Source organism: Ambystoma mexicanum, chromosome 5p (genome assembly GCF_040938575.1).
Source record: "Ambystoma mexicanum isolate Mex_15411 chromosome 5p, UKY_AmexF1_1, whole genome shotgun sequence".
NCBI lineage: Eukaryota > Metazoa > Chordata > Amphibia > Caudata > Ambystomatidae > Ambystoma > Ambystoma mexicanum.
Window position 1 is genome coordinate 276,257,371 of NC_090930.1, and position 12,216 is coordinate 276,269,586.

General features: G+C 48.8%; 1 protein-coding gene across 8 annotated transcripts in view; it reads left to right on the plus strand.

Annotated features, from left to right (window-relative positions):
- Nucleotides 1–12,216, plus strand: part of SEPTIN6 (septin 6) — a 450,192-nt gene that overhangs the window by 206,228 nt on the left and 231,748 nt on the right. For all 8 annotated transcript variants that reach the window (XR_011274161.1, XM_069612703.1, XM_069612704.1 and 5 more), the window contains exons 3-5: nucleotides 255–450; nucleotides 3,736–3,922; nucleotides 4,726–4,887. Coding sequence is in view for 7 of the 8 variants with exons in the window: in XM_069612703.1 (XP_069468804.1) it covers nucleotides 255–450; nucleotides 3,736–3,922; nucleotides 4,726–4,887 (545 nt within the window). In the remaining variant the exon portion in view is untranslated. The remainder of the gene's footprint in view (nucleotides 1–254; nucleotides 451–3,735; nucleotides 3,923–4,725; nucleotides 4,888–12,216) is intronic.

Consider the following 12,216-nt stretch of genomic DNA (forward strand, 5'->3'; position numbering starts at 1 on the left):
CATGCCTCTAAACTGGGTGGGCTAGTCCACGAGAAGCTGTGATTGGATGTACCGGTGGGCTTGTGAGGCAGGCTGGCCAGTGTTTGAGGACACTGCATGTTGATGTGATTTTCTACTGCATGGGGGCCAACGTTGCAGGCATGTGGTGTGTTCGCGGAGGGGCAGGATCGGGCCAGTTGGTGCGTTTGGGGATGCCTGCGTGTTTGCTTGAAATTTTTGTTAAAATGACTAACTTGTGCTTTTCTTATTTTAAGGGGAGACGGGCCTTGGAAAATCCACTCTCATGGACACCTTATTTAACACGAAATTTGAGGGCGACCCAACGTCACACTCCCAGCCTGGGGTTCAGTTGAAATCCAATACTTACGATCTTAGCGAGAGTAATGTCCGTCTAAAAATGACAATTGTTAGCACTGTCGGCTTTGGGGACCAGATCAACAAAGAAGACAGGTAAATAAATGTTCCTTTTGCATCCGTTTACTGAAATGCCTCTAACACCAGTTGCCCCAGTTGTGTAATTAGCTAATGGATTAACTGGAAACCTTTCCCTTCAATGTTCTAGTTGTTCGTCTTTCTCTGTCATTCTTTTGATCTTGGTCTCTTTCTCTCTAATCCTCTTCTTTTTCATCAAAGTACCTACCGTCCACTAGCCAGAGGTTCAAATGTTCTTAGTTTGCAAGCTTTTGTATGCTCTGTTTCTTAATGGGTCCGGAACAACCTACTATTAGCACTCTCTGCAATTGCTCTTACAGGCCTGAAGTTCCACATACTGGGGCAAAGATTCCTTTCCTGTGTTCTGTTCATTTCCTTTACAAGCTCACAACTTAAAATGTTTCCATTGGTGCACTTCAATGCTTTAACTCGCCCATCTTGCATATAGTGCTCTGGCTAGTAGAAATAGTCTTTTATTAAAATTTTCAGCGTCTTTTTTGTTTGTTCCCGAATGGTTTTATGTAGAGTAGCAGATAAAATGCATATATGGAGATGTCCATGTTGGGGAGAATTCTCAAAAATTTGCTGATTTCTTCTACCTAAGAGAACCCCCGCAACTTTGCTGGATTTTGAGGACTTGATTTTTACCTGGAGAGTGTGAGCCTTTTCCCCACCCTCGTATATTGATGCGAGTTTATACACAGTTTCTTTTTGGTCATGGAGTCTAACCAACTCCATAGGCATCATCTTTTACAATTGTCACAAAGCACCCTCCGTGCAGTGACACAGGGAAGTCTTTCAGATTTCCCAAGGTTTACATACCTTCTCTGGGATCAACTACTGTTTCCCAGAACAGTGGAGTGGAACTGACTTCACTTAGTCCTGTAAAATTCTAGACCCAACACACCCTGTCTTACAATAGAGTGCTGGAGGGGTTACTTGGTATCCCCTATGTCTAGTTACTCATGTAGCATTCACATGTTACCCTTTCTTCTCAAAATGGCTGGTGGCAGTGGTTTTACAACAAACTACCATGATTTACTCCGAACTGTTCGCAGCTCCGGTAACGTTAAATCGCGGGAGCCATGTTTTTCAAGATGGCGCCCAGCCATCGTTGCTAAAATGGTTCCCTGTCTTCTTTTTTCGCCATGCATTTGTGGTAAGGTCCTTCTAGAGTTTCTCTCTGCGCGCCAACCCAGGGTTGGTCTCTTTGTTCATTCGCCTTTGGCGGGCTTCAGGAGTGAAACCGCCTCTGGCTCCAGAGTGTCTGGGGTACACAGAACGTGTGGGAGGTGCCACAAACTCCCTTTGCTTAGTCTCATAGGAGACCCAAATGCACTCTGTAGTGATTGGCTGGCTGGCTGACTGTCCGGCAAGAGCAGCCAACCTGCTGGATGAGTGGCAGCTAGGCTGGAATGAATGGGGGAGAACTGAAAAAAAGGCAGAGTCGACCACTGGACGAAGGAATTGAAGAAAAGTTTGAAGAGGACGGCTGCTGCAACTCCTGGACCGTTGGTTTGCCCGGTGAAGCCCTGCTGCAGGTCCAAATCGCCAAGTTCGCATTGACAGGGAAGCCCTGCAAGGACGACTTCTCCCTTTGAGTTGGTGGGACAAATCAACTCCCAAGTAATCCACCCGGACACCCATCTTGGAGCTGGTTGCATTTCCTCAGAGTGCTGCAGGAAACCGTAGGTCCAGGGAGAGGGACACCAAATTGTGTGCGTTGCTTGTAGGCTGGCAGAAAGCTTTTGGAAGATCCTCCGGACTCCCACGAAGCAGGACTTACCAGGCCTGACCGCCCTCAGTTGAGTGTGGGACCTCAGATGTGAGGAAAGGCCACCTTGACAGCCAGGAACCGCACTTATTGCTATTTGCTGTACCGCAAGGAGCTGAAACGTGAAACAGTCACAAAGTAAAGTTTGCCGGTTTCCAGCTTCGACAATGCCAGTACAGGAGTCCCCCGACGTCCTCCCTCTTGCCCCCATGACTGTGGCCCAGGAACAGCGAGATCTGCAGAGCTGTACAGGAACAGAAGTCTTCAGCTGCATTTTTTTCTTCTTTACTAAGGTACTGTAAAACCAGCCTAAGAGAACTTACCTCTTACTGTGGAAGTGCTTGTAACTTCTGCAACTCACACTTCTAATCAGCTTGTGGCCCTACATTTGATTCTTCCTGTTCTCAAAGACTCCTAAGAACGCGTGCAAAGACTTTTCCGTTTACTTATCTGAAGTGCTGCATCCTATACAAAGATTTTGCCCTGTTGACTTTGGCTTAGCCTATTGAATTGAATGACTCTTCAAAGAGCTATCTGAAAGTATTTGCCCTGCTTATGACTATTTGTATTTCTTGTGTTCTAATAATGTTTGCCTTTTATTTACTTTTTAGAGTATTCTGTATGCCAACAGTAAGGCATTCATGCCCCCAGCACCCTTGTTACTGAAATCACCTGTGGGTTAGGTTGTGTCCGTGGGCCATCCCAAAAGGGCCTTGTCTGATCCAGAAACTCAGTGTACAGTATTGAAGTATATTTGTGTTACTGTTCTATTGCTCCCTTCTGAAGAAGGCTTTATAACTGACTGATAAATAGATTAATTGTTTATGCAAGAAACCTTGAGTCTAAGTTTATTTGAATACCTGTAACTGTGAATCTTTGTGTAACTCCACTACAGCTCACATTTCCCCTCTTGAGATAATCCTGGCTGCTCAACACGCTACCAAAACTGTGTAGTACAAGCTTATACCAAAGGTTGGGTTGCCTATACCTGTAGTCCTAGTTGTTTGTTGTGTTCCCAGAGGCTACTGCATTAATACTTTGCTTAACAGTCCATCGATCCAATATTACATGGAAGGATAACACATTGCATTAATGAATCTACTGCAGAACTAGGCGGTTGTGTGCATGTCACCTATATGGTAAAATCCTGGCGAGGCATACTCAACAGTTCAACCTCCCCAATGCTGTTCATTCTGGTAGTAGAAGCACATAAGGCTACTAGCAACTTTGCGGTGGCTTTGGGTACTATGAATAACATTGTTGTCTGAATGTGCTGAGTAGCCAACCGGGACCACTGATCTGTTTCTCACTCTGTACTGCTGTTATAATGCATTATAGATAATGCATGTGGCAATGGGAGGGGGTGAGGGGTGCATCACTGGGTTTATAATTCTTGTATCTGTTAGATTTCTAACTGGGAGCTTGTTCTATCCCTGTTTCCATTTCCTGATAATATGGGGGAAGGGGGATATTTAAAGACTTACACTTGGCTCGCATTCCTGACTGCGCTTGTTTCTCCCCTCCGTAAGCTATAAGCCCATCGTGGAGTTCATTGATGCCCAGTTTGAGTCCTACCTTCAGGAAGAGCTGAAGATAAAGCGGGTGTTGCACAATTACCACGACTCCCGGATCCATGCGTGCCTGTACTTTATTGCACCCACAGGGCATTCTTTGAAGTCGCTGGACTTGGTCACGATGAAGAAGCTGGACAGTAAGGTGAGCGTGTGAAAAACCTAAATTTACATACAGTAAGTCTGACTGTTCAGAAGACGAGGGAAAAACGTGTGTATAAGCCTTTCATTTAAATTGGCCTGGTGATCTGAATGGCTGAAGGTTTTGGCACGTTCTGCAAGCCTTTGAGTTGCGCTAATCCTGCTTTGGTCAAGCCATGTGAATTACCTCAGGGTAATTGGGTCTCTGAATGGGCATTCACATCTCACTGAATCATTGGTGAATGGCCAACAGCCTTCACAATAGACGTGCCGGTGCCACTGAACTGGGCATGCTTGGCCATACATCATGTTTCTGTGCACCGTTTTCATTCTTATAAATCTTGTTTTGTTACAATTGGAATGTTAAGTTTAAAAATGGAATGGAAGTGTCATGGATCTGTATTATAAATAGCCATATCCGTCTGGTAGCTGTCATTTCAACTTTATTTTTTGGCCTTGAGCGGCACGTCTTGTGCACTACATATGATATACAGTGAAATAGATGAATTTAAGCGACTAATTCGATTTAGCCGCACGTCCTGTGATCTTAGTATGAAAAGAAAGCCCAGGTCGGACACTAATGCGTGCTAGTTTGCTGTTGCCTCTGCATTCCATCCCATACCCGTAGAATCTATTTCCTATCCATCGAATCAGTATAAAATAGTGACTAGTGTCCACGCAAACGGTTAGGGTTGCTTGCAGATTATAAATGGGTTTTTTAATCTGATCTACTGCTTGAGCCTTTTGTGAATTTTTGTGAATTTAATTGTAAAATGGAGGCGCTTTTCTTTTTTTTTTTCTTATTAGGTTAATATCATCCCAATTATTGCGAAATCAGATGCTATATCGAAAAGCGAATTAACAAAATTCAAGATTAAAATTACAAGTGAACTTGTGAGTAATGGCGTCCAGATCTACCAGTTTCCAACAGACGATGAGACTGTGGCAGAGATCAATGGCACCATGAATGTAAGTAATTACAAACCTGCCCATTTATTTCCAACTCAAAACACGTGCATCTGTCAAAGTATAAAGGCGTGGCTCAGACAGTTAGCTTTCTGTATCCTTGTTATTTCAACTTGGCTCCCTTTTTTCCATTCCCATGTTCCAGTTCCAAAATCAATCGTGATCTGTGAAGGAGCAGATCCTAAGAATCTGTGTGGTAGGATGACGACAGCATCCCGACATTCTCGGCACTAATGGGCGCATTATCAAAGCCTCAGGGGCCCCCGCACCCTTCGCCCCATTGGACAGGTGTGGTAGTTTGTGTTCCTCAGAACATAGTCTCAGGAGACCCCATATTCTAGGAAGAAGCCATCATTATGCTGAATAACCTAGGACAGTGTAGCCCATTCTGTTCCTCAGAATATAGTCTTAGAAACAAACGTTATACTAGGGAAGAGGCCATTATGCTGGAAGGCGATGGTTCATTTCCAGTCATGATGCTCTAGCCCAGTAGGTTAAGCTTTCAAATCCAGCACATGCATATTCCATTGGACACCTCTGTCAGTGGGGTACTGTGAGCTCGTATCCCTTGTGGGCAAAGGGACTTAATCCCTCTCCCTTGCTATACACGCTGATTTATTTTTTCCCCTTTTCCTGTACTACATAACTCGCACCCAATCATCTGTGACAACGCCCTTAAACGATCTTTCAACTACACTAGTTTATCAACTTTACAGCGGCAAGGCTCAACCTGCTTAACATCTAGAAGATCTACCCTTTCTTGCTTATCACTCCACAAAATTCCTCTCTGCACTAATACTCAGTTGTTCCTACTTCTGTTGTAGTCTTCAGAGGTGGCTTTCTCTCTACTCCTTTGGCCCTTTGTAGATTTGCGACTCAAACTCTGTACAACCTGCCATGCCCTTCTCTCAATTGCCCCAGCCAGCTCTGTGCTGCACTGGTCCTTTGTCAAATTACTTCTACTTTTAAAATCTGTCAATGCAACCCGGCCGTGCCTCATCAGTTAGAAGAAGCATCAGCAAGGCTTCCTCTGGTAACTGGATCCGTGAGGCTTGCTACACAGCTGTGCCTCCTAGGTGAGAGAAAGCGAGCACTGATTAGTCAGATGCCCTCTGGTCTCTTGAAGTCTTGTCTTGAAACACTGGCAGGTCTCAACTATAAATGGGTCTTGAAAAGACCCCTGCCATCCTATGTCTATACTGATCTTCCTATCCAGTTCAGACAGCTGAAATATTGCAACTTTCACCTTCTCCCTTTTGAACTTCATATGGCACTCAGTAAGCCCTATAAACGTCAAATAAAAATATTAAAATGGCCCCAGGGCTTCCCCGCGCTCTTCATGTTGACTTAATCTTCTCATGCTGCAGTACTCGTCCCAGGGTTTGAGGATAAATAGGAAAATGAGTAGCGCTGTGTGAATGCTGCTTCTAATCAGGAGGGTACATTTTGTAAGACTTTTGGTGGCAAGCCTATCACTTGTGGTCGACACATTAAAACTTTGGTGGCTGCTTGCAGGGCAAACCAGCAGTATGTGGATTGCAATTTGGAATCTCTGACATCCTATGTTTATGCCAGCCAAAGCTGGTATTAGCCAGCTGCTGCACCTGCTCTCTGGGCATGCAGCGACCATGCCCATATATGGCTTCTGTCATTTTCTCACAAGAGAAAGAAGGTTTAGCTGGAGAACTCGCAATGGTTTTGTTACCGTGTGACGATTCGCCAGTTATCGTCACCTTTCTCCTAGGGGAGCCCTTTCCCATGAGGCTAGGAAGGTGCGGCCGCAACCCAATAGTCCCCTAGGGGTGGTTTAATGTGGGAGGACCTCATGGGAAGGGACTCCACCTCTGTGGACAAGGACGATCATGTAGAGTACAGCCCATTGAACGACATACCCCAACCTTTCCTAACCCCCCCACCCCTCCATTCCAAACAACTTCCTTGAGTTTAGACCAATTTATTTCTGTAGTACATGGCATACAGCCAAAGCACAAAGTACTAGGGTGAAGAAGAGCACAGAAGACCTGAAGATTACTGACTGTGCTAGTTCTGGTATGAGGTGGCCCTGAGGAGGCATGAAGATCAAGGTGTCAAAAGAAACAAAGGAATTTGACAATCCGCCAGGGCAGGACTGGCAATAATGTAAAGAGGCAATGGACTAGAGAATAGATGAAGCCCAGCCGGGAGCGGCAGCAGGTGGGCAAACTCTCCAGAGTGGGAGTTTCAAATCCTGTCGGCAGACCGGAGAGAAGAGCAGAGGACGCCAGCAAATTACTGAGGGAGTTCTCCATGGGTCCAGCTGGAGTGGACACAAGCACGAAGCAGCAGCAGTACAGCAGAGTTTGGTGCTGCAGAATCCGAGAGAAGCCCAAGATCCAGAGAAATGGACCCCAGTCCCAGGAAGCCCCAGTGGCGTACAGATGTCCCAAAGAAGGTAACGGGAGGTACGAGAGACCTGGAGGTGACACAGGGGTGGAGGAGAGGCAGGCTGGAACAGTTCTCCACTGGCCCAGTAGTAACCACCAAATGTTTGATAAAAGAGGAGTGAGCATCTGAGGAGAACTTACTCATCGTAGTTGCACCCATAAGCCCAATGAACACCAGAGAATGGTCTGCAACCCCAACATAAGTGTAATGGGCATCCAATGAAATCTTTCTCATTGCAGTGCCAGCAATGAGCCCACTGACGACCAGAGAAGGGCCTGGGACGCCAATGCCAATGAAAGTCATTCGAGGAAATCGTTCCCATCGCATTGGGGAGTGATAAGTCCACTGAAACCCAGAGAAGGATTTGGGACTTTGCTAATACCGTGAGACAGTGCCAAAATAAACAAAGTTGAAAGATATGGAAAAGAACTCTCAAAAACCAGGAAAACAGAGTCATTCTTCTGGTGAAGATATACTCACAAGGCGCTAGGCGAAGGAAGTCCTTCCTACTGGCTTTGTTGTGAACTATATTGGAGTGTGCAGACCAATACTAGGAGAAGGGAGTCATTCTTTTGGTCCTGAAAGTGAGTTGTACAAAGGGTTTGATGGACACACAAGCCAGAGGAAGGGAGTCATTCCCCCTGGCAGCCTTTTGCAAGAGAACACCACCTGAATACCAGGAGAAGGGAGTCATTCTTTTGGTCCTGAAAGTGAGTTGTACAAAGGGTTTGATGGACACACAAGCCAGAGGAAGGGAGTCATTCCCCCTGGCAGCCTTTTGCAAGAGAACACCACCTGAATACCAGGAGAAGGGAGTCGTTCTCTTGGAGAAGAAACATTCTGTTGGATTATTCTTTAGTTGTAGAGTAAGGGATAGAAGCAGGGTGTGACACATGGTGTTTGATTTTGACTGACATTCTGACAGATCCTTTAGTATTGGGTTCAAGCAGGGAAATTGTGTTGGCTTCCTTCTTTGACATCCTTACAAGGGGCACACTTTTGCATCCCTTGAGGTATACAGCAATCCGAAACGCTGAATTCCAAAAATGGAAATCGCTGCCACCATCCAGTTAAACCAACAGCTACGAAAAGCAGCAAAAAGAGTATGGCCTCTGTTGGGACTGATTTTCCTAGTGGACAGATGTATAGAAAGCCAACCTAGCATAGTGGCAGCGACCACTCTGGAAGCTGTAGCCAAATCAATACAAGAGAGGTGGACAAGTGGTCTAGGCTGAGTCTCAAGAGGTGGTAAGCTTGTAAGGGGTTCCAATGAGCTCATACAGTGAAAAGTCAGGGAATACACGTCTCCAGCATGGGGTCTGGCAAGGATTCACATGCTCATGAATATTCCCCGTCATTGGCCTTGGAATCCTCGGTAAAGAAAAAATAAGTTTGTTTTTGTTTCTGAACGGTCTATCTCCTAACAACCAATGACTGGTCTCTGGGTCATACTGCCCCAGCCAATGGCTGCCCTCTACCTAAGCTCCTCCTCTGGCAGCCATCTTCAGATTTTTACTGCACGTTCAAGTGTTGGGAGTCCTCATGCTATAGCTCTCGAGCTTTTATGGTGTTTTGCGATTTTCTTTTTTTTTTTTAGTGTTTTTTTTTTTGTTTGTTTTTTTTTCTGAGTTTTGCTCTATTTTTCGGTCAATTGTGTCTCAAGCTCTATCGATCCATCATCTGACTAATGGGGACCCGTTTTTCGGAACTTTCTATGCCCCTCAATGCCGATTTTTCGTCAAGTTCCATTCTTGGAGGCTCCAGAAGATTCTTGGAGGCCTACACTGCATGGACATGGCCGAGGATAAAGGAGTCTCGACGCCTCTGTTCAGGATCTGCCCAGGATGCGGGCTGCGGAACATCTTCCTGGACGATGGGCACTCCCTGTGCCTTTATTACTTACATTCGGACCGCTCGCATGTGGAGGAGGCCTGTGCGTTCTGCAAGGACATGGTGCCACGCACCATGAAGGACCGTCGCAAGCGGCTCACGAGTGGCTGCAGACGAAGATCCCGGTGGCAGGTGAGCCCTGGCAGCATGCTTCACCCAAGAGAAAATCTGAGTGGTCTTCGAAGACCTTTGAGGGCGCTCCGGCAACATAAGGCAAAGCACCGTGATTCTGCGGACACCGAGAGCACCATTGGTAGTTGGTATGGGCTCCGCGGCAACCAGGCCGGGCGCAGCATCGCCGACAGTCCTCCACGAGCCAACGCTATGGCTTCTGGAGAAGGCCCGGTCGACTCTGACATAGAAAGCCAAGGGTGAGTGAGGCGTTAACCCCCCCACCCCCAGCACCCACGGTGAAGGCCTCAGATGCGCCCACGGTCGTGAAGGCCCAGGTTCACCAGGCTAAGGCATCTATTGAGGGAGTGGTGGCATTCCTGGCGAAGGCCACAGATGCGGTCACAGTGGAGACGACCCCTAAGCTGAGAGATTCCCTGCCCACTCGGAGGGAATCATCTTTCCTGCCCATTGAGAAGACTCCCGTGAAGACGATGTCAGACATCTCCCGAGGCCGTCGCCCCTGGCCGAGAAGTAGGGGAGGGGTCACAGTAGTCCTGCCAGACTCGGGATATCTCCTCTGAGGAGGACCTCTCGGGCCTCAAGACCGTGCGTGACAAGAAGTTCATCGAGGCCAGGTTCTACGGGAAGGACCCCGATGAGGCGGATGTGAAAAGTGACGAGGGAACCGACAAGGGGCAGCAGGACAGTGAGGAACCAGAGGACACCATGCCGCTGCTGTCGTTACCACTGCCACCACCGATGGCCATGTCGGCGGACATCCTACAAGCTCTGCACACCCTGTGTTCAGAGATGGACAAGGATGCCCGTGCCCCCGGGCGATCAAGCAGCGCCCGGACCATCAGGGGACCCGCCGCCTAAGCGGAATCGAGTCCACCTGCCTCCACCCTACCATCCTTCACCTCCATCCCCTCCGCCGAGGGATGAGACGATGGGGCGACGTTGGAACGGACCTCCCATCGGCGTTACACAGGGCTTCTCCACACGAGATTGGCTCGTTCCATGCCATGTTCTCTAGGATCTCGGAGCTATTTCAACTGAACCCTGAGGAGCAGAAGGAGGGATTCCTTCATCGGCGCCAAGAGGAAGACCGTGCTCTCGATCCCGCTGTTGGACGACATTTGGGATGAAGCACTGTCCCTCCTGAAGAACCTGTCTTCGGCCCGGTATGAGAAGAAATGCAGGGTGCCAGACTCTGAACCGAAGTGTCTCCAATCTCAGCCGTCCCCGGACTCTGGTCTCGGCAGCGGCCAGGAAGAAATCTGCAGGGTTCGTCGCATCGACTTCCACTTCCCCACCGGACGGCAAGGGAAAGAAGCTAGATGCCATGGGACTACGGGTCATCTCGTCGGCGGCAACGACCATTAAGGCGGCCAACGCTCTCGCCATCGTGGCCCGCTACGACAGGGAGCTTTGGTTTAAAATCGCCCCTCTCCTGGACTTTCGGACGACAAGAGGGCGGAGGCCCTTGAAATCCTACAAGTAGGCGAGTGGCATCGAACCATGCCATCACAGTGACCACGGACATCTCCGACACTGGCTTCTGCCAGATGGGCCAACAGCATTTGCGTTCGTCGGCGTGGTTGGCTGAAGGCCACCAATTTCTGTAAGGACATCCAGACAAGGGTATTGGACATGCCCTTTGACGGGGACAACTTGTTTGGTAAGACAGTGGATGAATCTCTGCAAGCCATCAAGGCAGATAACGAGACGGCTCGTGCCTTGGGCACACTCCAACGGCCGTCCTTTCGGTCTTCCGGAGGCAAGTCCCATGGTGCCTCCAAAGGATTCGGTGGCAACTTCTCTTTGTACTGTCAACCATCCCGTTCCTTGTCCCAGGAAGCCTACAGGGGCCGCAGCAAAGCCGGAGGAAATTGTTATCGCCAAGGCCCCCAAAGTGGGTCGTCCATGATGAAGCAGGACTGAACCGGCCATAATGTCGGGGCCCCACGCGAACACCCCGGCGGGCGGCCGGCTGGCGAACTTCGGCATGTGGAAGTCCATCTCCACCGACCGTTGGGTGCTGGACGCCCTGGCCCACGGACACACCTTGGAGTTCCAAAGGAAGTGTCCCCACATTCCACCAGTGGCCAGGCAAGAAAACCACATCCTACAACTGCTTCTAGAGGTACGAGCGATGCTGAGAAAGGGCGCGATAGAACTCGTCCCGAAGAGGCTCCGGAGCGTACTTGCGGTACTTCCTCATCAGGAAAAAGACTGGTGGTTGGCGGCCCATCCTAGAACTCCGCCATCTGAACAAATGCATCAAGTCCCAGAAGTTTCGGATGGTCACCCTCTTGCACGTGCTGGGACAACTGGAGGAAGGGGATTTCCTGTCGTCACTGGACCTGGAGGATGCTTATTTTCACATCCCCATCCACAACGGGCATTGAAAGGTTCTAAGCTTTGTGGTCCAGGGGAAACACTATCAATTCAAGGCCCTTCCCTTCGGTCTGAAGTCGGCACCAAGGGTCTTCACCAAGTGCCTGGTGCCAGTGGCGGCGCGGCTGCGCCTGCAGGGGGTCACGTGCCTAACCCTACCTGGAAGATTGGCTCATCCGAGTGAAGTCATGGGAACTCGCCGTCGAGCAAACGGTGAGGACCGTCCACCTGCTCACGGAACTGGGGTTCTCGATAAACTATGCAAAGTCCTGCTTGGTGCCATCGCAGGAGTGGGGTCCAGGCTCAACAGTGTCACAGCCTGGCTTTGCGGTCGGATAAAGGCCATCCTGGGCAAGGTACAACGGCTGTTGAGCATAGAAGTTGCCAGGGTGAGGTCCACCAAGTCCCTGCTCGGCATGCATCTACCTCGTTCGGCTGTGCAGGCTGGGGATGCGGCAAGAGTTCCTCGACGCCCTTTGGAGCCAGGTATCGAGAAGCTTTGAG